At 35.0% G+C, this 27,067-nt stretch overlaps 1 protein-coding gene across 1 annotated transcript in view; it reads left to right on the forward strand.

Moving 5' to 3' along the window:
* The window catches only part of LOC137931038 (uncharacterized), a 282,114-nt gene that overhangs the window by 236,223 nt on the left and 18,824 nt on the right, over positions 1-27,067 (forward strand). The window contains exons 3-5 of the mRNA XM_068774431.1: positions 21,382-21,520; positions 22,344-22,408; positions 24,612-24,750. Coding sequence (XP_068630532.1) covers positions 21,382-21,520; positions 22,344-22,408; positions 24,612-24,750 — 343 coding nt within the window. The remainder of the gene's footprint in view (positions 1-21,381; positions 21,521-22,343; positions 22,409-24,611; positions 24,751-27,067) is intronic.

Raw genomic sequence — 27,067 nt, forward strand, 5'->3', positions numbered from 1 at the left:
AACATAACTCCTGAAGATGCCCCGTGGAGGGGTGAAACACGTGTTGAGTGGTTTAACGGTGGCAGTTGTGTAATTCGCATTGTTTGCCGCATGCGCATTTATCAGCGGGCTAGCGGGCGGTGCACTTTGTTGCACGACTACCACTGCATGTGTGGAAGTGGCTATTAATCCTTTTCTGACTTATGAAAACATCACAAGCCGAGAAGTATTTTAGAGCGATCTCTTTCGTCAGATATACATAAACAATTATATTTCTGTGGAATTCCCCTTATCGATTCGCAGCTGATGATGACAAAATGTAGCTCCTACATATAACATAATAAATTTAATTATTTTCTGTCCCTGCACACTTTGATCTCTGACCCTTTTTTTAAAGCTATTACATCTGTAACTAATTTTTTTAAAACCATAACAGAAAAAACAACAAAAACATTTTACACGAACATACAACTGCTGGTAATTTTAAATAAAAACAGCGAACTAAGGAAGAGGCTTCAATATTTCCATCAGGTATATGATAGTACTCGATACAATTAAAAGGTACAATAAAATTATATCAAACGAAAGAACTATTTAAAAAAGTGATACATTCGATGAATGATTGATGTCGTTAATAAACTAGTGATGGGACAATTTATTTTGATATTATCGATAAATTTAAACGGTAATTAATGTGTAAAGTTGGAGTGTTATCATATACAGTAATTTTATTTCATGCTTTATCATTATATTACTTATTATCATATCATTATATTATTCATCTTGAGCGATACGTCTAAATATAAATAAATATTTTTAAAAACTTTTAACTTAAACGGTTTTTGATACCCATATTGTGGTGGTTGTGGAAAAATATGTACCTAGTCCGCCATATTGGAACGGCGTCCATCTTGATTTTTAAATTTTGACATAATCATCGTGTTTTACTAGTGTAGCCCTTTCATTTGATACCCATATTGAGGGGGTTAAGGAAAATACGTAATCCGCCATTTTGTATCGGCGGCCATCTTAGATTAATAATGTTATTGATTTTATTATATTGTATTGTCATCTAAATTAAATGTGTGTACCAAATTTCAGATCAATCTGACAACGGGAAGGTGCTTAAATTCCAATTTCTAATTTTGATCCAAATAAATTCCGTACGGGTCGAACTAAATAAAACCGTTAAAAAAACAAAGCTAAAATGTGGAGTGTTTTTTATTTAATTTTTTTAATTGCTCACTTCCTGTTTGACCACCAAGCCTGATGAAAAGCGAAGATGAAGCATGAAGAATCAGTAGCTACCTATTTAATCTAACATTAAAGAGACCTGGAAATAGAGAAAGAAATGAAAAAGGTCCTTTTCATTATTATTCGTAAACTAATTAAACCATTTCAATAATATTTATAAATAAAAATAAACCTCCTTTTCATTTCGTCACGCCATAACTTGAGAACGACTTTATAGATTTCATTCATCTCTTTTTATAAGGTTAATAAAACTTAGTAGATATTTTTAACGGCTAAAAATCACAAGATTTATTTAGGCTTGCATTTGTAGTGTCGATAAATAAATGGCAAGTCGTTGATTGTTCATGGTGTAACTTAATAAAATTAATATATTGCGCATGACTTATTGCATGTTATCCTAAAGTTAAGAACAGAAAAAACAATATGATTTTGATACAAAACCTTGTTATTTCTATTGTTTTTTAATACAGCAAACTATTTTGATATATTTTGGATTATAAAATTTCAAATTGAATATTCAATACTAGAACAGAACGTCTTTTGTGTTGGATTGTCGTCGTTTGAACCCTTCGTCCACTGTAAGGCATAGGCTTTCCCCAAAGGTTGGAGGCTTTGCAGGTGAGTTGGCGATCGTATTGTGCTATTATAGTACGCATAGGACGCTGCTGCCCATCGTCAGGAAACTTGTTTATGAGCGGTGATAATCTTATATAATTAATACGTATCGTGTAAATTACATAAGATTTTACCCCGGAAATTGAACCCACGACATGTGATTGCAAGTCTCAGTCTTCTACCGCTGGGCTACCGTGACCCATTGAGTCAGGTAGTGAACAATAACTGTATTAAAATGTAAGCAGATCATTAAGAATACAATAGTGTAATCTTCATATAATACTGTTTACGTACTGTGGATTCTGATTCGGAATGAAAAACCACTGGTTCACTAGGAGCCCTTTATTCACAAATCAGATGGTCACCTTACTTTAACACAAAGTATACTTTCGCTTAGTCCAAAATTCGCTTCCAAATCGCTCAAAAAATCACTGTCCAAATAACTTTACAAATAGTCACTTTGTATCACTGATCGTAGATCTTAATCTTATAACTTAAAGAACAACACTGAACTGTCGACATGGGTAGTACACTTATTTATACTACGGATAAGGTTCTAGTAAGAAAAGGACCAATATTTAGCCACTTCCGCACATGCAGTAGTAATCGTGCAACAAAGTGCACCGCCCGCCAACCCGCTGATATGTGATTAGTGCCAAACACAGAATGAGTCAAGTGGCTCACTCTGTGTTTGGCACTAATCGGTGTAACATAATTCCGGAAGATGCTCCGTGGAGGGGTGAAACACGTGTTGAGTGATTTGGCGGTGGCAGATGTGTGATTCGTATTGTTTGCCACATACGCATTTATCAGCGGGCTGGCGGGCGGTGCACTTTATTGCACGACTACCACTGCATGTGCGGAAGTGGCTAAACATTGGTCCTTTTCTTACTTAGATGGACTTCCGCAAGGTAACGCCTGATTCTATTAAAGGTTCTAGTAAGTTCGAGATAGTACTCGGTTAGAATTTCCTTGAACTGTGCACAAAAATTAATGAACAATAAATAACTTCAAGGTCACGCGTGTTCACGGCACTTCTTGATCCTACGGCTCCGTGTTTATTATTCAGAGGGTTCTGTAACTCGTGCTTTGTAACATTTCTTCGACAAATATGATTATTGTTAAATTAAAACAAAATAAATTTGATTACATTTTATTATACGTATAAAACTTGTTATAAATGTTTCTTCTAAAGTTAATTATATGAATTAAATTTATTATTACAATCTACAGCTTGTATACAAATATACGTTATATATATTTATATAAAATATACATTAAAACTGACTGGTATCCTCTATACGTTTTTATATTATTATTTTTATTATTCAGAGGGTTCTGTAACTCGTGTTTTGTAACAATACATTCGTCATATCGAACCGTAAAATATTAAGCAGTTGTGACGTAATTGTTCATAAAATATCGATAGTTTTATAAGTATTGGCACATCACTATATACAAGAGCATGGCATCCGGTTTCCGCTTCGACTTAAAGCACGATATATCGCATTGTTTTTTCTACAATGATCGAGCCGCTCCGTCACGGGGTATTTGCATTCAAATCACCATCCGATCATTGCCAATTCGCTTCACGTATTCCATAAATAAGAATTAATTTATTACAATTCAATGAAGCAAACAGCTTGCGTGTATATCTTTTGCTCTATGAATTGTAAGCATGCATTTTATTAATGAAATTATCTAATATATAAAATTCTCGTGTCACGGTGTTCGAACTTGAACTCCTCTGAAACGGCTTGACCGATTTTTACCAAATTTTATATGCGTATTTAGTAGGTCTGAGAATCGGCTACTATCTATTTTTCATACCCCTAAGTGATAAAGGTTGTTCACCCTTAAAAATTTTTTTTTATTTTTTTTTTACGAAATTTTTTGTTTTTATTTTTTTATGATACAACATACAAGAATACATACAACTCTAAATTTTCACCCCTCTACGATCAACCCTTATTTTTAAATTGAAAATTAAAAATATTTTTTTGCAAAACAACGTTTGCTGGATCAGCTAGTAGTATATATATTTATATCACATTAAAATGAAGACACAAGAGTACCTAATAGATTTCATATAACACCGATAACATCCAGCCTCTATACAGCGTGTTCGGGCAACCATAACAAGGTCACTTGCCCACCTGTGGGCGGACGACCTGCGTTGCGGTTCCGTGGTTTACACTAATCAAATTATAATTGCGTGAGTTAAACCTTAGTTTATTTGCGGTCAATAATTGTATGGTACTGTACCTGTCGATAAATATTGCACATCGACCTTTGGAAAGAGACAATCGGCAAATTTCGACTTCGTAGATCATTAATCTCTGTCCCACACTACCAATGTGAAGTTTTGTCAGTCGTACGACAGAGATAACGCTCTACGAAGCCGAAATTAGTCAACTGTCTCTTTCCAAAGGTCGATGTTTAATATTTATCGCCGAGTATTATACACCTTATCCATAAATCAATGGTTTTAAAAATAATAAAATATATATTTTCATAAATTCGTATTACTATATTTTAAAATCATTTAATATCTCTCTATGTAGAATTTTTACTGCCAGAAATTATCGGCATATCGAATACAAATAGAAAAAATAATCTATTCATTTACACTTTTTTATATATCATAGATAGTAACTAAAATAAAAAAAAACAATTCAACTAGAGGTACAAGAGGCGGTCTTATCGCCGGAGGCGATCTCTACCAGACAAACTTTGGATCGAGATACATGTAAATACATACACTACTAAATACTCATTCATACAAAAATACTTATATATAAATATATATATTTAGGTGGAAAGGGTATTACATAAATACGAATAAATAACAGATGCTGTAAAATATCCTATTTTAGAGACCAAAGAAGTGCTCTTTTACAGTTTTATAAAATGCTAATACTGATTTACCGCATCTTATTGGTTCTGGTAGCTCATTCCGTAACCTGACAGCGACATATGGAATTTTTTTTCCTAAAAATAGCAGAATGAGCATGGATAGTCAATATGTAACATATTTTAGAGTGATCATTTTGTACAAGGTGAAAAAACTTTCAAAGGTTTTTGCTGACAAATGCTATACACCATTTTAAACCTTTTACACTTGTAATCAATCACCCTGTGTAATATACTGTCTTTTAATATATTTAACTTTAGCGACGTCTAAGAGATCTTTAAGTCATGGAATTAAAATTAATTTATACATTGCTAATAAATATACCAGCTTTCCCTTTGTATTAGAAAAACAGCGCAGGCGAAATTAGCATACCAACCGTCTTTGTCACAGTTACTTAAGGTCCAAATTTGCATATCAACCGAAAAACTGTCGCAGTGCAGTAGTAAACTACCATATTTCGATAAAAACTGCACGAGACGCCTTTGGATTCAAAAGAGCATATAGTTCTTAATAATTTTAAATGATTGTAATACATAATTAAAGACGACTTTAAATTGAAAATTGATTGTATCACGATTGTATTGGAGCGTCAATATATAGTGTGTCCGGAGACAGAATTCGAATTTTAAATTCAAATAATAAAAAATATACCTGAAATAATCGTTTATTTTGATAACAATTATTAAGAATAATTCGGCGGATTTCATTTAAAAAAATGATGTGATCTAAATGCTGACCATCATGTCGAGCACACTCTTGAAAGACCTCGTTAACGTCTCAAGTAATCTTATCGTATACATGATTTTGAATAACAAGTTTTTATTTTTATTTATATTCATTTTATTTATTAAGGATTACTAACAAAATTTTTTACACGGGCACAAAGTATTACTACAACACGACTAATTGAAATTTGATTGACAGGTAACCAAAACACTTTTAATTAAATAAAGTCTGAGTTTTTTTCATTTTAGTAGAGACAGTTCAGAAACGATATAACGAAACAACGGGATCTTAATTCAGAAACTAGGATAAAATATTAGATGCTATATGAACAGGAGAGTTGATGACTTTCAAGTAGAGATTGCCAGATTAGTTAAATTTTCGAAATGTGCTGTGAAATCTCTCTCGAATGAGCTCGCTGCAACTGTGAGGACATTGGAAGGACAATTAGTTCTCACACTAAAAAGAAGACTTAAAGAAGTTGGCTTAAAAGCCTGCAAGTCCAAAAAGAAAACCTGACTAAATAACAAAAGGGAAAATTGTAGGGATTAATCTCTAGCGGTTTTATTAAAATAACATAATGCAACATGTGGTAGCGGTTATAGAGAATTTAAATAAAGGGATTTCATATGTCACATATGCAAATGTATTATAAATATTTTTATATATTGAGTTAAAAAATGTTGTGAATAATGAACGTATGCCTGCGTTTATTTACAATTAAAATTTTCTTTATAAAATTAAAATAAAAAAACAACCGTCTTATAGGAATAAAAATATGGAACAAAGTTTCAATAAGGGCAATCCGGCCGAATTAAAAAATACCTCATTATAACGCCTGTACGAACATCGACCGGCCTACGAAACGCGGCAGGGTGAGGTTAATTACTTAATTTCAGTTAAGAAGCGTTAGGGTCGTGATTTATTAACATAATAATGGGGGTATTTATAGCGCTACAATGCAGCCTTCTGGATTTTTATTCATCGATTAAAGTCAGGGCTGCCAACAAACAGAAGACGTCACACTGTGACCAAAACAAAAAGTGAAATTATCATTTAAAACTTCCGGGCATTAGGATTGCAAGTATTCTTAGGTTGTTAAGACTGTCTATAACATTTACCAAGCGTATCTTTGTAAAACTGCTTAATTATCTCCAACACACACATGTTTTTGTCAATTTTGTCGGAACTAGTCTAAAATCGCTCTTACTTTTTGGAATAAAATTGTCAAAAACTTCACTCATATCGTTTCGCAACTATACTATTCCTCCTGGTTTAGCTCTGTATGACTTCAGGCTATTTAGCAAACTTAAAAGGCTAAAGCTGTAACGACTTTTTGACACAATTGTGAAGATAAAAATCGAATGATGGTTATATTGGAAGGTTATTCCGTCTAAGTAAGAAAAGGACCAATGTTTAGCCACTTCCGCACATGCAGTGGTAGTCGTGCAACAAAGTGCACCGCCCGCCATTAGCTAAAAAAAAGTTTCAAGTAACTTTTCTGCTTTTATGTAAAGACTTTTATATAGATAACATAAATATACTTTTCCTAGATCACAACGCGTTCGGAATCTTCTTTGTTTGATTTTATTATTGGGGTAACACATTTTAAAACTTTTGGTTACTTTTACTTCCATTTATCTCTTGCTACAATAATGAACACTACAGATGTTAAAAATACTAAATAAAATTAGTAAATAAATATCAAATTTGGCTCTTTCAGAATTCTTATCTTCTACTTCTTAAAGTTCCATCTTCTAATGACCATTAGTGCAATTTTTTTGACATCGCGGCTCCAATTGAACGGATGCTCTTTCCAAACCTTTGGCGTAAGTTCAGCCAGGACATTCGTCTTCTACCAGCACTTCGCTTCCGTAAATCTTACCCTGTGAGATAAGTTATAGTAACTCATATTTCTAGACTCTTATATGGTCCAAATATTGTTACTACTGATTTTTTCTTTATGCTCCTTAACACTGTTTCATTATTAACTTAATTTCTCAAGAATATCAGCATTCTCCTATGGACACATACTTCGAAGGCTTCAACTTTCTTCTTTACCTCAACGTCAACAGAGACAACAGTGTATTAGTCGCACTCGTATCTCGATGTTCAGCTTTTTATAGCACAGAAGTGACCGAGTGAGCGAGAAGAAAGCGTTTCGTGCTGATTCTTCTTTCAATCTGATTTCGAGACTACAATAAATAAATTATTGTAAATGACAAAAAAAGGTAATAAAAGAATAAAGTTGATTATAATTTGTGACAACCCTGTAAGAATGCCGCATGAAAAATGGCCACCGGATTTTTTATCTACTCATGTTTGTGGCGGCGTAATTGTCACGCCAACCTACTACATTCCTACCTCAAACACGACTCACGAACAACTTGTCACTTTAATGTCCCATACTGGATTAATTCTACTCAATGATTTAAACTACACATACCTTATACAACCGTATTTATACAATGTAATTATATATAGCCAGTACACAAAAAGCAGTGGTGATATATTAGGGGCCGGAAAGTAATGTCGCATTCTTAATTCAAATTCACACGGCTACATGTTTAATAAGTTTTTATTTCTTATCAATAGTATTTACCTTCGCTATTAACAACCTTTTGCCAACTATACAAAGTTTCAATGCCGGAACGGTAACAAATAAATCGATGTATATGTGATTGTATATGATATTATTAAATAAATTTTATTAAAGCATAAAATATTTTCAGTTGATCGAAATGTGTGAAACTTATTCTCTTGACTCATTTACATGATAGTTATTATAATGTATACATGAACAATTTTTAATTTCATTTAGAACCAGCAACATTTCTGATCCTCTATTCTCAGAAAAGCATTCAGGAGTTGCTGGTAGCTTATTTCTTATTATGTTAAAATAATCGACGATTCAATGTTGCGAAGTATATTCTTATTGAACATTTTTTCGAATTTTGTTGTAATAAGTGTTCATAATTTATAATTATTAACCTTTTTATTCATATTAGTTTAATTTCTATTATACTCTGTTATCAAAAAATAATTCAACTTATTTTTTGATAACAGAGTATAATTTGTCATTTAAAACTTTCGGGCATTAGGAAGACAGGATTTTTTTTTCCTAAGTTGGTAGTACTGTCTATAATATTTGCGAAGCGTCTATTTGTCCATATATATCATTAGGCTCAGTCCAAACCTTTTTAAATGTTTTGTGTTTCAATGCATCAAGTCTCGTTGCGACAAAAATTCGACTAACATTTTTTCTTAACCACTTGACTTGACCCGACCGCCTGTTTTGACTCCGTGCGACTTCTGGAACGCCATTTTAACACGAATCAGGAGATAAAAACCGGAGGCCTTAATGGATATACTGGAAAAAGACCAGTCTGTTTCGAGGACTAGAACAAGCATTGGCAAAAGTGAGTTTTATCACACGGGGATTACTTTGAAATGGATGAAATTGATTTGCTTCAAGGACCCGAACGGAGATCTCTGGAACACCGTAATAAGGTCCATTTAAGGGGCTTCGTCACGGCACAAAAACCTTTGACATAGAGGTTAAGGGAAAAACAATTACAGTCACGATCGACCAGCTTAAGCCGGCGTATTTAGCAAAAGAATGCATGACACCGACCGATATAATCAGCTATGAGGCTACCAGAGACCAGAGTGCCAATCATAGGTGGCGTAGCGGACGTCATGTACGTTTTCCTTCCCATCTTCAGGACTACTATCGACCGTAGCCACGGTTTTGGGTGTGGTGTAATATGGGCGCCTGGCCTCTTTGGTTTTTTGACATGACATTTGTTAAGTCAGTTGGTTTTAGTTGTCAAAGCAAATTTATGTTTTATAATAATTTGTGTTTTTCTAAAATATAAAAATAGATTCCTAATATTTGTATTTCAATAAGGAATCCACGGAAGAATAAATGAAGAAGTTACATTTTATTAACAAATACGTCTTACTTTTTGATCACAGTGTTATAGTAAGATATTAGAAATCTCATTAGTATATTAGATAATATAAAAACAAAATAGAAATAATGTTTGTCGTCGTCGAAAGTGTCGAAAGCATCGTGCCCGGAACTCATATCCTTTAGACGTTCTCCGTGTCCCTAGTCTTTGGTAAAAAAAAAAACCTCTAGACAGAAGGAGGTCTCATGAATTTTAAATTCGGAATAGATAGACAGTGTTGCCCGCTGAGCAAAGGCTCTGCCGCGGCCTCTAGCGGGCCGACGCTGAATTTTTAGTTGAGTGAACTGACGTACATTATTTACACCGCCTTTGTGCATCTGACGAAGAATGCTACACGCGTTTTCAATTTTAGTTACAACATGCGACAATTTTTCAGGCTTTTCACTATCATTTAATCAAATGAATTTATTAAATATCACCTCAAACTTTTTATAACAAACGTTATATTATGCACTACTATGACTTAGATTGTGATAGTTGAGGAGAGGGTAGAAGGCGATGCAAAGAAGAAAATTTAGAGTGAATGAGAACGTATGATATATGTTAGAGGAATGAATGAACGATTATGTGAGTGAGAAGAGGAGAGCGAAAATAAAAGACGTGTTTATGTAAAAGTCCCTTTACAACAACAAGCTAGGGATGTATGAAAGGCCCACGTAAACGAGGACCATAAGAAAATATTATGCAATTTTTAAAACAGTTTAAAAATCCTTTCAGACTTCTGTTTAACGCGTCTCTTTAGACTAGTATAAATATCAGAATGCTATCTATTTATATGATTATTCACTCTAGACATTTAGAGTGATCACTAAAATAGGTCATTAAAAGAAAGCCAATACCTCACTCGTCGTGGTTACGTTCTAAAAAAACACGACGCAATTTGAAACGCTGCAAAGTGAATTAAGATTTTCTATAGCAAACCATGTAAAGATCGAAGATGGGTTCCAGGGTCACGAAAATACTACTTTTTAAAAAGAAAATTGAACAAAGTAAACATTTAAGAGCAATAATAATATAACTCTGCCAATAAATAAATTCGAAAAATATTTACTTTTTTTGTAACCAGATACAACATGTAAAAATCTAAATAAATTTATTAACCTCTTTTAAAAAAAGCACAACACACTATGTAATTGAAACCGAACTCTAAAATTAGCAAAACAAAGTGAAGATAAAACTGTATTAAAATTGCGTTGATTTTAGTTAAAAAGAGAATTCTCGAGTTTTGATGGCATGGCGCAATTAGAAACAAAAGTGTTGCCATCTTTTAGAAAAAAAAAGAAAATTTCAAAAATTTAAAGACTTGAACCCAAAACAACGCAACCTCGAAAATCTAACGACGTACAGTGAAAATTAGTGCTAATTAAGCAGCGACGCAACTTCGAAAAAAAACGCAAAACGAAACGACGCAAAGTGAGGTATTGGTGTATATAGAAACCTGTAACAAGAAAACCCTGCCTCTTCCCTCTTTAGTTGGATCGACGATATAGTTAAAGTCACTAGGATGCATGCAGCGCAGGAACGGCCACCGTGACGATCTTTGGGTGAATCCCATGCATTCCATGCATACAAAAAGAATAAGAATGATATTCATCAATGTGATACAAACTAGTATCAAATTACTTCACCATAATGTTATTGTTGCGAGATCGAATCAGAAATCAGATGCATATAAAAACCAAGGTTTCTGATGTAACTCGAGGAGTTGCACGTCTGTAGTGGCAGTTTCTTTTCTTTCCTTCCACCCCCTATTTAATTGGGAACCGGGTTTTGTATTTCTTAATAATTTTTTCGCTTGAAATTTTATTTTCCTTCTCGTCTTCCATAGTACACAATATCTTTTTTTTTCCTCCTATCATTCTACAATTCCATCTTCCTTTCTCAATCATTCCATTCCTTTCGTACATCCTCAAACACTTCAGTTATCAATTTCTGTTACAGTATCACAGGTTTAATTATTTTCTCGTGTACATCAATTATATCACGGATTTGTTTAATTTTTTTTTTTGATATCAATGAATCTATTTTAATAACTTTACAATGTCTTATCCACCTATGTTTTATTCCCCTATGTTAAAATTTGAGGACGCACTCTCTTTCATCCTTTTCCATTATAATGGAGGCAAGTGTTGCCTCCTCTATCTTTTTGCCTAGCTGGCATTCGGTCTCATAGCTGAGCCCTCCAAATGTGCTGAAGTGGCAATTGGAGAGACAGCCTTGGGGGGGTGAAGATTTTCGAGTGGCGACCACGAGCTGATTGATGCAGCGAGGGTCCTACCCACTAGGTAGACCGGACGGCATAGTTAACGTTACCAAAAGTTGCTGGATGCGGAAAGCTCAGGCCTGGTCATTGTGACGATCTTTGAGGAGTCCCATGCCTTCCAGTGGGTTGCAAAGAGAGAGAGAGAGAGAAGAAATTAAAAACTCGTATAATTATTAATATTGGAGATGAGTTAGATTTGATCTTTTCTCAATTTAACGCGCAATTAAGACCGTTTGTTAAAGACTTCTGTCATAGGGGAACACATCTGAATCTAGTGTATGAATAAATGCCAAAATAATTATACATTTGTTGTCAAGTTTCTTCACACATTTTGATGTCCTATATTTTATCCTGATGATTTGACGTTGTCTTTTATCATTTCGGTAGAACTGATGAACAGAGGCATCTCCTATAGATTCCACTAGGATCGGTTGGAAGCGACTTACATTCATCATCCAATCACCTTAAAAGGTTGTATATGTCCAAGGGTGGTCTGCACTCTAGAATGTTAAGGCTCCAGCGGATAGCACCATGTCATATACTTCTCTTCTTTCTCTTTCTCACATTATTTATATGACCTAAATTTTGTAAACTCTCATTCAGGTGTTAATTTAAAAATTGACTTATAAATATACGTGGTTCAATCGATTTATATGAATAGTCAATTGAAAGATCAAAGAAATAAACCAAGACGGGCGCACGTATTATTGCGTGTACGTATTATGTGCTCCACTAATCTTTTCACTTGTCATTTATTATCTAACAATGCACCAATATGGCCCGTAGAGATCTCTTGACAGGAGAATCGAGCTAGGGTTGCCACAAACTAAAAACAATTATATCATACGAAGCGATAATTTTATTTTCGTATTTTTTACTTTGATACTAAATGATTGAAATTTGTTATATTAACATATATGTATCATTAGCTATGCCAGCCACTTCCTCCGTTTGGAATTTAACAAAAAAAAATTCGTTTACCAATTTTTCTAAAATAATAACTGTATTAATTACTCCATATTACATCAGCTACTTGCCAGTATAAGTCCCGTCAGAATATGTCTAGCAATTTCAGAGATTATCCGGAACAAACAGACAGACTAAAAATTAACAATATGTAATTTTGATATGTGTACCGTATATTCACATGCACGTACTAAAAATCAGTTTTTTTACAATTACAAATAGCACACTCCAACGAAAATACTTATTATACTTTCAAATAGTCTTTGCTAAGCATATTTTGTGGTCGTAAGGTTCTCGTGTGGCGATCAAGAGATGATCACGGGAGACGACGTGGATAGACCCACTGGTGGGCCGACGACATATTTATGCAGCAGTAGTCGTGCAATGAAGTGCACCGCCCGACAGCCCGCTGATAAATGCTCGTGCGGTAAACAATGCGAAACACAACTATCACCGTTGACTTATTCTACACGTGTTTCACTACTCCACGTAGGATCCTCAGGAGATGTTACACCGACCAGTGCCAAACACCAAGTGAGCTCCGTCCTATTGTCTATTATCTGATGTGAAGTTTTTGCTGTTAGCCTTGCGGCTTTTGCAGCTTCATCGGTAACGAATTCGCGGAACGGATTGGTCCGTGAACTATATCGAGCTCTGTCCGTCACCGCTCTGCTGTTTATGTGCTACCTCCCCCCTCTACCACTCAAAGTAAGTAGTAAAAACATGAGCCGGCTGGCGGGCGGTGCACTTAATTGCACGACTACTGCTGCATAGCGGAAGTAGCTATATATTAGTCCCTTTCTTACTCAGGATGGACTTCCGCGAGGTAACTCCTGAATCTATTAGAGACATAGTTATGGTCGCAGAAAGTCGTTGGATGCAAGCAGCGCAAGACTGCCTTGCAGTGGGCCTCTATGAACTGACATAATATGCATTTAACGAGAGTCTAGGTGTTGTTATATTTCTTCAATATAATTTGAGTGAAATAATTTTGTGATTTTTTTCGTAATAGTTTATAATGACGATTATGATCATAAAACAGTATTTAGTACCATAGATCATCATTATAGCCGTAGAGCCTCCACTGATGAACATATGTGTTTCTTAAAGACCTAAAAAAGTACTTATTGGGATAGTAATTAACAATTAGTTTTTAAAAAAAAATTGATAAAATTGACCAAAGTTTTTGACAGCCCTAACGGAAGTTCTCATTTAAATAAGGCCAGGCGCAAACGGGCGGGGTCGAGTCCCATTGTAAGGCAGTTAGCGGCAATATCGGACGCAATAATGCCGTCGATTACAGAACAATTGCGTGGATGCACTCCGCCCGTTGCAGCCGCGATCAATGGAAACGCTCCCCGGCCGGGCTACCGTCACGTCACTAAGTGGGTCCGAGCCCTTCTCAAGCTATTAATAGCTCTTATAGCTAATAAAGACATATAAATAGCTCCAACATAATAATAAATCGTATTACAGGATGGGCCATAAATATTTGCACATTTGAAACGTGTAGAAATAAAAGTACAAATGCTATTTTGTTTATGATTTATTTACCGTAATTATCATTTATTAAAATTTATTTTTTAAAAATTACATCGTCGAGATGTGATCCGTCTCGCCGTTGGCACTCCTGTAATCGACTACGTAAACTTTGGAAAATTCGTTGACACATGCTGCGAGGAATCGCGGCTGTCTCCTCGTGGATGTTTTCTTTTAATTGGGATATGGACGGTCCGTTTATTAAGGTATACTCGACTCTTCAGATATCCTTACAAGAAAAAATCGCAAGGTGTAAGGTCCGGGCTTCTGGGAGGCCATGGGATATCACCTCTGCGAGAAATCAATTTTTTAGGAAACAATTCTTTGACCAATGTCACAGTCACGTTTGAGGTATGGCATGTTGCACCATCTTGTTGCATCCAAGTCTGACTGTTGTATCCTTCAAATTCATGCAACTGTGGTGTCAAAAACTCTCGCAACATCTTCACGCATTGCTATGCATATGCTATTTGCAAAAATTTTTAGCCCACCCAATATTTGTATTTAACCCATATGCAATAAGGCTAAACCTGTATGATTGGTAATAGATGTAAAAAGGTTTACAGTGGCGATTTTATTTGCTGTATTACTAATTGAAGTATGATACACCATATTCGAGCAGTGATAGCCTAGCGATAGAGGACTAAGATGCAATCGAATGTCTCGATTCGATTCCCGGGAGTTAAAATTAAAATACACTTTATGCATTAATTATACAGGATAGCCACAAGTTAGGTAGCAACTTTTGTTTACCATAATGCCAGGCGTCGCAACTATGGTATATTATTCCATATATATCTTTGGACGAGACCTTTGCCATACAGTGGGATATCTATGAGCTGACACAATGACACCTTATCCAAAAATCAATTTTTTCACAAATAATAAACAACATTATGATAATTTAGTAAGATAAATCGTTATCAAAATTGGAACTGTAACACATAAAAAATATATTGTTTACTATCTGTCCCTGTGGGTTTTACTGCCAGAGGATATTAACCTATCGCATTCGAATAAAAAATAATAATGTAACATATTTCAGAGTGATCACGTTACACAGCGGTGATTAAAAATAGGTGTATAAGCTATGAAGCTGACGAATAAGCTATACATTCATATTATATAAGCTTTTAGATCTATCTTGCAGTGTTCTATATAGAAAAATATTTTTTGTAACTAATCGTTCGTATTAAAAGCTACGTGGTGGTCTAATATCGGAAAGGAACTGGAAACCCTTCAACTTGATGCAGAGATAACCCAGGATAGAGTGGCCTGGCGCAAATTGATAAGGAGATCAGACCCCAAATAAAGGGAAAAGGGAAGGAAGAAGAAGAAGAAGAATCGTTCGTATTAAAACATTAAGTAAAATAATAAAATGATCACCTAGTATAGAGTGATTTTATTTATATATTTTGTTTTATGATACAGAAAGCAAATAACTTTTAACGGTACGAAGGCCGTCGCGGCAGCTGGTATAAAATAACACCAAAAGTTGTCACAGCACACCACATGAAGACATATACTATATCATGTCCATAAACGATAATGGTCGAATGCACTTTACCAAATTACCGAAAATTATCGTCCGCTTCGATGTACATTACCGCGTCCTCATCGGGGCCGATTATCGCAACAGCTGTGGCGCGTCGATGTACTCGCTTCTTGGCTATCTCTATTTATTTTTTAAATAAAAAGCCAGGTACATCAGTGTTTTTAACAGTCCGGGAATCGGGGTGTTCAATTGGTTATTTTCCATGAAGAAACAGGTGACCAGGCGTCTCATGAAATAAAGCTTCCGCGACTGCACAAGGAATATCAGAGGCTTCAGTGATGATGGAAGACTCCCATGAACTAGAACATGAGTTCGTACGATGTCATATAGATTGGACACAGAATTCTGGAGAAATACAATATCTTCTGAGGAAAGTAATGGTCCAGTTCCGTTGGAGTGGATATCGCAAACACCGAGCTACATTGCGACGCATAGCGAAAGCTGGTGGTGCATAGGAACCTATCGAGGCATGACCATTACCACTCTGACAGGATTACACGACTAAGAAGAATATATAGGGTGGGCCAAAAATTTTTGCAAATAGCAACACTTGATTTCTCCAAAACCGTGAGAGTAAGGGGCCAACGGCGAGACGGAGCACATCTCGACGATGTAATTTTTAAAAAATAAATTTTAATAAATGATATTTACGGTAAATAAATCATAAACAAAATAGCATTTGTACTTTTATTTCTACACATGTTTCAAAAGTGCAAAAATTTATGGCCGACCCTATACAATGTGTTACAAATTGCGTTATACTTAGTGTAGGCTTTACTTGTAGCTTAGAACACTGCTTTCCAATAATTTAAACTACTCCTGGATTAAACTTTGATCTATGAGTTTCTTGACAACTCCTTAGTTACCACTAAAGATTTCATCACCAATTTTAACTTTAAAACGTATCTTATATGGAAGATATTGACTTGTGTTATAAGATCGCCCATTGTACTTTTTTTAGCGTGTAACTTGTTTTAAAAAAAATAATTGTAGGAGTCCATTTATAAACATCGTTCTCTTTCTTCTTCTGTACTCTTATCCAGTCATGGTCCCAGTTCGTTCTGATGTCTCCACTTCTCTAGCTATGCGGCGCCACGTAGCTATTTATTTGGCGGAGTGAGAGCTTTCATATACATAAATTAAAGTTTATTATTAATTTTTTAAATAAATTACAATAACTCTTGTAAACCTATATATCACATTGGACTTTTTAAGTTAGACAAAGTTGATCGTGCCTTCAATGATCGTTTAGCTTAGGGCATTATTTTGTTATGTGTCCACGTAAAAATCGTCTAAAGGCTGACCAGAACCACTGTAAAGTGATTTGGATACGCGCTTTTCTAGCACACTGTAGAAAGGTTCCGAAAGCACAAAAAGACTATATAAAAACATATCCAAATGCTGTCCAATTCGACAGTCTGTCTTAAAGAGTCAATATTAATAAATAAATATCTTTATCGATTGCCAGTGAACTCATAAAATTAATTCAAAAACTACAACGTGGACTGTCGGCTGTAAAAAAAAGTTTAAAACAAATCAGTAATAAAAGATCAGTACAAAACGCTGTACGAAATTCTGGCAAAGACTGAAGCGAAACGGCAGCCGAATTCTGGCTCCGAACCAAATCTCAAATAAAAGCATCGAGGGTGCCTCGCTAACGAATTCCTACGGCCTGCGAGTGAATTTAAAAGCAAACGTCGCGATTCTGCACTCGATCTGTGTGATTCATACCTATGCAACCTCTTTTGAACTTTGAAAAAAACACATTTACAAAACTGTATACGGTATCATAACGATCTATCAATGTATATGACTTTCTCTAGCTTTCATGCCGCATGTTCGTCATTATTTTAGCCTGGGGAGCTCTGCTACTGAATACAGGTCTTTCTGGTCTTCTTTTTTTAATACTTCATATTTGTACCAGAGAAACAAGTATAGTTGCACATCGATATGTGCACAAGTGCTACAACTCTAGCTGTTAGGTCAGATTAAATAAAATAAATAAAAATCATATATTCATTTTAACTTGAATATTTAATGGAATCAGGCGTCACCTTGCGGAAGTCCATCCTAAGTAAAAAAAGGACCCAATACCTAGCCACTTCCGCACTTGCAGTGGTTGTCGTGCATCAAAGTGGACAGCCCCTCCTCAGGGCATCTTCAGGAGTTATTTTACACCGATTAGTGCTAAAGCACTAATCGGTGATGGAACACGTGTTGAGTGAATTGACGGTGGCGGTTGTGTAGTTCGCATTGTTTGCCGCATACGCATTTGTGAGCGGGCTGGCGGGCGGTGCACTTTGATGCACGACAACCACTGCACGTGCGGAAGTAGCTAGATATTGGTCCTTTTCTTACTTATTTTAACTTGACCTCAGATTTACAAAAGAACCGGTTGGAAGTGGCCTAAATCCAATGTCCTTGTACATAGACGTCCACTTTCCGTCAGGGATGTTCATGGTCTACGTTTTTGTATCGGAAAGTCCAGTAACATATATCGAACTGTCCAAGTGACATGATACTAGATTTAGGCAACATATTCAACGTCACCATATAAAACCATCGAAGGTGAACTACCTACTTCGAACCTAAGGCTAAATTAGCTGGTAAAAAACTGAGTGTCTTGAATGAGGTTAGACTGTATTTCACACCGGAATAGTTACTTACTCTGTACCAATCGTAAATACAGTCAAGAGTCGAAGACTGCTTACCTTTGAGATGGCTCGGCTAATATCAGTTCGAGATACTGTTAAAAGGAATAAAACAGTATAGATAAGTAAGTACCAATTAAACTGCACATAAAATAACTAGTCAATTAATAATAGGAAAATTACTAAAATGGAATAAGAAAAGTGTAGTAATGTATTTAAAAAAATCAACCCAAAAAAAGAAAACTGTGATATAAAAAATAGGAAAAGTAATAAAATGAAGAATAAATAATTTACCTACCCACCTAAGAGTAATAAGATGATGGAAGGAAGGCGATGAAAGCAAGAATGAATGAAAGGACAAAATTAAAGATATTGTGAAGGAAAAAAGGTAAGAATAAAAGGAATTAAGAAGTATGAAAGAGAGTGATAAATAAAGATAAAATTTTAAAAAACTTATTTGTAAACAAAGGCCCTGATCCCAACAAATTAGGGGTACGAGAGGCCTCCAATAGCGGAGGCTATATAAAAAAAATATCAGTTCGAAGCTCTTAATTCAGTACATTTTGTCCTACTTATATGTGATAATGTGTTAGTTTCTAAGATACTTTACACATTTGAACTACAGCCGAGTAGTGTCTCTGTGAGAATACGTTATTCATTATTTCTAAAACTATTGATATGTACAATATCTTTATTGACATCAATAAAATTCTACAGCTTTACATTCACCCCTTTTAAATTTTTACACCTATGATAAGTGATTATTTAACACATCAAGCAAGGTTCTTCATTGGAAGGTTTTATCCAACTGTGAACTTAAAAGCCTTAAACTGGAGTTTATCGCAGTGTCTGCCGATACGCAACATCATCAATTTTTACGAGGCTTTCAACGAACGCCGCCCTGCGATCTGAATATTTGATGTTTTCATTACATGAAAAATGCCGCCCACACTCTCTATGCATATCAGTGACCGCATCAGTTATTCCTGAACCACTTTCCCGCCGTACTTTTATTTGTTTAGAAAATGACGCGTCGCTCTGGTTATTCCGGCATTTAAAATCCCTTATGAACTTTTGTAACCTATATTACGCTAGAATTGGACCGTGTTCATTTTCATTTCCATTACTTACTTTACCCACGACTTCGACCGCGTGGAATTTAATAAAAAAATATTTCGTTATTTTTTTCGTTTATGATATTTTTCTTAAATAAAAGTAACCTAAGTTACTCCTTATTACATCATCTACCTGCCACTATAAGTCCCGTCAAAATCGGTCCAGACATTTCAGAATTTAACCAGAACAAACTGACAGATAAAATAAAATTTAGTTCGTATTATTTTGGTGTATGTACCGTATATATATACGTATGTAGTAAAAACCACTCACAAATAGACAAACTAAATAGACACTTCAATTTTATTTATCTGTACATATAGATATATATATCATATATCTATACAATGTAATAAGGAGTAACTAAGTCTACTTTTATTTAATAAAAATTCTTTAACAAAAAAAACTAAATAACCCAAATTTTTTTTGTTCAATTCTGTGGCACATCATCTCTACGCGATATATAACATGATACGCGATAGATTACAATTCTTTATTCGTTCTAGTAAAATAATTAGATCCTAAATCATGGAATATAAATATTATACTCCTCCATCCTCTTTTTCTTCTTCTTCTTCTTCCTTCCCTTTTCCCTTTATTTAGGGTCGGGTCTCCTTATCAATCTGCGCCAGGCCACTTTAAGTTGAAGGGTTTTCAGTTCTTTTCAGATATTAGACCACCACGTAGCTTTTGGACGCCCTCTCCCTCTTGGGAATTCTGGGAGGCTTAAGGCAGTTTTTACCACGTGGTCATCAGGTTTTCGTTGAATGTGGCCATACCATCGCAATCTATTTTCCTGTAATTTGCTGGAGATCGGAGCTACCTTAAACGAACCTCTGATATATTCGTTCCGTATTCTGTCCATTCTAGTGACGCCACCCGACCATCTAAGCATCTTCATCTCACTGACATGAAGTGTTTGCTCGTATCTCTGACTTACAGTCCAGCATTCCGAGCCGTAGAGCATAGCTGGTCTGACAACGGCTTTGTAGACTTTACCCTTGGTCTTAATGGGCATACGGTTATCACATAGAACGCCTGACACTCCATTATTATAAAATTTTGCAAAATATGCTCTTGACGAAATCAACATGGCAGAAGACATCTACCAACATATTATTGGGATACTTGTCCCGAAAAGCCGGGCATGCATCTCGGCAACATTTTCAAAACATATCATACAAAATTACAGACTACAGTTTAAAAGATAGTGTTCTTGAAGATGTCAAGATATATTAAATCTAATATATAACATTCTCGTGTCACGGTGTTCGAACTTGAACTCCTCCGAAACGGCTTGACCGATTTTTACCAAATTTTACATGCGTATTCAGTATGTCTGAGAATCGGCTACTATCTATTTTCCATACCCCTAAGTGATAAGGGTGGTCTACCCCTAAATTTTATTTTTAATTTTTTAGTCAATTTTTTTGATTTTTATTTTATTATGATACAGCATACAAAAATACATACAAACCTAAATTTTCACCCCTCTACGACCAACCCTTATCTTACATTTGTTAATTAAAAACTTTAATTTTTTTTGCAAAACAACGTTTGCGGGATCAGCTAGTACAAATATATAAATATTTTGCGTTTGTAATTATTTTATATTGGAGGTAGTAGATTCGTCATTAGTGTTCTGAAACGTGTCGCGCTGATGGTCGATTGACGCGGAAACATATTCAAGTGCAAAGGATTAATACATAAACATATATAGCTTATTTTTGTATTAAAATAATAATCTTTTCAAGATCATGTGTATATGCATCTCATTTATCTTTTATAAATACATATATATTAAAATAATATTATAATATGTTTGTCCGCAGGTTGTGCATTTCCGGCGCGGTGGCAGGGTCGTTGGTTCCAATCGGGCGTGATCCAGCCGATCCTGATAGATGGAGACAGACTGTCCAACAAAGGGAAGTGCTTATCATCAGAAGGCGACAAGTTCCTTATAGTTGATGAGTAAGTTAATTATGGCAACACAGTTATAGCATTGCCAACGCCGAATCAACTAGATGATGGGTTTATATTCGACTTATTTTCAGTCGATAGACGCCCACTGATGCCCACAGCTGGCCTAACCAAAAAATACGACTTGGTTATAAATAAATTAGAGATTTTTGTCGGTCGAAATTTTGGTAAAGCTAGTTTATTACGGTGCCTTATAAATAATAATATATACACATCCCCTATTTTTAAAATTTATTATATTTATTGTAAGCTTATAATATACTAGCTGATCCGGCAAACGTTGTTTTGCTAAAAAAATTAAAGTTTTTAATTAACAAATGTAAGATAAGGGTTGATCGTAGAGGGGTGAAAATTTAGGTTTGTATGTATTTTTGTATGCCGTATCATAATAAAATAAAACCAAAAAAATTATAATATATATATATATATATATAGAGAGAGAGAGAGAGAGATGGTGAACACTAATAGTACCAGCAGTAGAGGACTGAGACTGACGATTGTAGATCGCGGATTCATTTTCCCGGATACTTTTTGTACGATTCATATTATGTGCATTAATTACCTAGGGTTGCCGCTTCTCACAAACAAGTTTCCAAAGGATAAGCAGCATCCTCTGCGTACCACAATACCAGTCTGTGATCACCAATCCCCTGCTAAGAATGATGATTACGGTATATCTGCTACTGATATCTATGGGAGAAGCCTTACTGCAGGGGTCTGTTGGTGTTTCTCTGAATTCAATGTGCTTGCAATATCTTCGATGACATAATGTATATATATATATATATATATAACCACTAACGTTTTTTTACAGAAAGAACTGCTACCGCTGCGTGGTCATGCACGAGAAACACATCAACGTACTGCAATACAAAGAGAGTGAGTTAATTTTTAAATCTATTTTTCGCAGCCCTGTATTACACAAACTAAGTTTGGTTTTTAATTAAAAATTTGAATTTATTTCTTAGTGTAACTTTAATATAATATAAATAACATATTTACTATTAACTCTTTAGCTCATAAATATAATTATGCGATATATTTAAAGCGTTCATGATATAAAACCTTTTTAGAACCTATGACAATACAGGTAGGAAAAAAAGATTGCTGTGTCTAGGTAGACATAACCTTGTTAAGGGTGCCGGTTGACGCTGAATGCAAGCCGACTCCAACCAGTCCTTTTGGAAATCTACGGCCCATGCCCATGAAAAGATGATGACTGAATATTAAGAATATTCGCAAAAGTGATCAAATGAAAATAAAACAAATGGATTTTATTGTAAGCTCTTGAATCTATATTTTTAAAATATTGAAGCATTGATTGTAGTTTCTCGTATAACGTAATATATTGTTTTCTTCTATTGACATATATCAAATTATACTACTGGTATATCTTCCTATACTAGAGTCCTGGGTTACGACCGTGAACAACATACAACTGAAATATAATTTAAACTTTTCGCCAAAACATACGTAGAAACTAATTAGTGAAATACGAAATAGAGCGAGAAAGATTCAGTAACATATATGTATATGTTATTTTACACCGCTTCAACGACATCATCGACCTAGTTAAAATGAAAAAAGAACCTATAATATGATATCCGCAGAGTATATCGGCTTTTTCAACTTGAGATTAATTTGATAGATTTATATTAGCCTGTCAGCATATCGCGGCTTGCGAACTTTTATTTACTACATATATTTATATATTTTTTTGGCCCAAACTTCCTATAAGTCGTTCTCATATTGTTTTTTTATAGACACGATATGTACTTTGATACTATGACAGTTGTCTTTAATATGTGGCATATTGGTATAATTTTGTATGATTATTGAAAAGAAAGCCTTTGTGTATTTATATATATATATATATATATATATATATGTGTGTGTATATATATATATTTAGGAATATTTATATTAATCACTAGTGTTACTAGAAGCCTTTGGTCGGGTCAAAAATTATTTTACAGTAGTGGTGATACTTTGGAACAGTGTTCTAAAGTAAAAGCAGCGTGTACACATATAGCAGGTGAAGTTGAATTACCATCCGAGTACGTATCTGTACTCTTAAAGGAGATCATCAGTGTAAACGATTAGCGGGCGGAGGTGAACACATGTACATTACTGGCAGCGTTCGAATTCAAATCGGCGTTCGAATTTTAATTCGAACTCGCGAGAATGATTAAAAAGTAATGTGACCGTTCTGGCCAGCAACATGCGTATAATTGCATACTTATAACTAACGCGTAAGAAAAAAAATTGGTCACGTGACTGAGTGGTAGACGGGCGGAAGTAGCATATAAATAGCAGAGCGGTGACGGACGGAGCTCTGCTCAAAGATCATTCACCACACTTCCTATCGTCCGTTACGTAAACGGCATCGGCCTCCAGACGCCGCCGACGCGAACAGCGTGGGTGATCCGAGGTAGGATCAGTATCCTTCCTTAGTGGTCCACGCTGCCCTCCACACTTAACTCCTCATTCAGTACACTCTCAGTAACACTGACTAGACATGCGCGCTAGCCGCGAGTTCTGCCGGTCGACTGGGTCGCGCTGGGTTCGTGTCCTCGAGGGCTGGCTGGGTGAGCCCCGCTGCTACTATCTCTCGGCCACTACCTATGTGACCTCCTCGTCTCCCCGCCGAGTACTGATACTGGTTCGAAAACTCGAATTCTGTAATTTTATATAGTTCACGGACCCCTCCGTTTCGTAAACTCGTTTCCGATGGAGGTGTAAAAGCCGCAAGGCTAACAGCAAACACTTCACATGAAGCAATAGACAATAGGAAGGAGCTCACTCAGTTGTCACTCAGCTCACGGGTTTTTGGCACTGATCAGTCTAACATCTCCTGAGGATGCCCCGTGGAGGGATGAAACACGTGTAGAGTAGATTAACGGTTGTAGTTGTATTCCACATTGTTTACCGCACGCGCATTTATCAGCGGGCTGTTGAGCGGTACACTTCATTGCACGACTACTGCTGCATAGCGGAAGTAGCTATATATTAGTCCCTTTCTTAGGATGGACTTCCGCGAGGTAATGCCTGAATCTATTAGATAATTGTATACTTGTTGCAGCTTTCTGCCACCGACGCGACGCACTGCCCCACCTTTGCTCCCTCATCACGGGCGACGCTTTGCTCTACTCTATGTTCCGGGAAAACGCCGAGCCAGTCGACTGCCCCCTTAAAGGACCATTCTCTTTCACTTACAACAGGTAATATATTTTTAAATATACAGCCTTGAAGAAAATTGTACCCCCGAGGAAACACTTTTACGTGTGATCACTTTTACTTCAATCTTTTTTTATTTGATGTGGTATATAGTAAGTTTTTAAATTCGTGTCACCTATAAAGGAACACATTATTATATTTATTTATTTAGGTACACCAGCAGTACACATAAAATTATATTAAAAGTAAATAGATCATTCTTATATAGTAATATACATATAGATCATTTCTTCAGTTATCAATATAGATCGATAACTAAAGAAAAAGAGCTTAAATAAAAATTTATCATTAATAATATTTTAGTGGGTACGATAACATTGATTTACACTGTTTGAACATAACCTCTTCTAGGTCCTTACCTTCTGGGCTGTTCAACATGAAGACCAATGTTTTATTTGACATATTAAAAGTGATCATAGATGTACAGAACGCCTGCTTTGTTCACCGTCTTCATTATTGTATTTTTTCATCACCATATTGTCTTCTATCTTGAAGAACTCTTTGCTTGGTCGGGTTTAATGCAGCCATTTTTTACCTGAAGTAAGATCAAGTTTTGGATTGCTGTACGGCGTCATAAGAACACTCAACCTGATATAGATATCAATGGAGAGGGCTATGTTCACCGTCGTAGCTCGAAGAATTGCTCGTCTGGAGTGAGAAGATTCTCGAATTCCAATCACTGATGGGTAAAAGCGATGTGGGTCCCCCACTATGAGGACCTATGACATAATTAAAGTCGCGGGAACTTGCTGGATGCTTGCAACACAAAATTGGTCATCGCGCCGATTTTTTATGAGGCGTATGCCTTGTAAGAAGAACATAATTAACATTACTAATTATAAATATATGCAACATTAAAATAGAATACAAGTGGAGACGAACATTTATCTATATATACATTGGGGAAAAGGTGTTTTTGTGAACAGTATAAATAGTAAAATCTCCTTGTCTGTACTAATTGTATCTGGCTGGTTACATTATAAAAAAAGAAACAAGTTAGTAAAATTCGTTACGAACAATTTTTCACTTGTTTTTTTTTCTGTCAAAATGTTTTAATCTAACAAAAAAATTCGATATTTAAAAATTTTACTTCATAAAAGCAAAAATTGAAACGCTAGTCGCAATAAATTGTGACGTTTATAGACCTAATGCAGTGCTACCAGGAAAAACTTGGTTTAAGTGGTTTTCGATCCTGGAATATCGATATCAAAGGTGGACCTCGCTTTGGTTGTTCATTTGTTTATTTTATTTATTTACTCATCCTTGTACATCATAAATACTAACTAAAAAATAAACATATCATATACACAAGAAGCGGTCTTATCGTTCGTGGCGATCTCTACCAGACAACCTTTAGATGGAGATGAGATATATAAAAGAGAATGTATTTTTGAGTGTACATATATACAATAATACACACACATACATATATACAGAGATACTTTTAAAATGGACGCCATTTTAAAAAAAAGTATATTGAAATCGGAATATGAGTAATTACTTAAATAAAAAGCACCTTTATTGCAGTTAAACTAATTAAATTTATAATGAACATACCGCCAACAATAATACGCAATCCTATAATTTAATTAGATATTTTAAAAGTAATTAACACAAATAAACGACTACATTTGTAACGTGAGATAACCAAAAAAAATTAACTTAAACAAAAACACTCCGTGTTTATACTACGTTCAGGAGAAATAATGTCGAAAAGTTGTTAAAATTAATCGACTATTTGGTCGTCGGAACGAACGGTGCGGTGAACTGTCACCATCAGTTCGACACCGCGCGATAAAACTGTCTCACACTGTCTTATTCATTGGAAACGGATGCGGCTGGCAACACCGCGCCCGATTAAATAGTGATGTGACCTTTAACGATAAAAATACATTTAATTTTAATCATAATTATCCTTATTAGGTACAAAAAAACATATTAGAGAAATAGTTATAATTTTTAAGTACAAATAAATTATTATTGCGTGTAAATTTAGTGCAGTGTCCTTCAGAAGAAAACATTAAAAATATTTCGTAGTCAAAGTCAATCAACAACATAAATGTACAATAATTCTTACACACGTTAAGATATAGCTTTAAATATAGCATTTAGAATTATTATATTATTATCAGTGCATAAAACACACACGCATATATATATATATATATATATATATATATATATATATATATATATATATATTACACGAGTCATTTAGGCTTTTCGCCAAGGGATAGAAATATTATGTATCTATATTTCATTTATTATACGAGCTATAGCATCCCTAAAAAAAAATTAAAT

This window comes from Battus philenor, unplaced genomic scaffold (assembly GCF_028537555.1).
Source record: "Battus philenor isolate CCGP_79_NKW_IND1 unplaced genomic scaffold, ilBatPhil1.0.hap1 SCAF_7, whole genome shotgun sequence".
Classification (NCBI taxonomy): Eukaryota; Metazoa; Arthropoda; class Insecta; order Lepidoptera; family Papilionidae; genus Battus; species Battus philenor.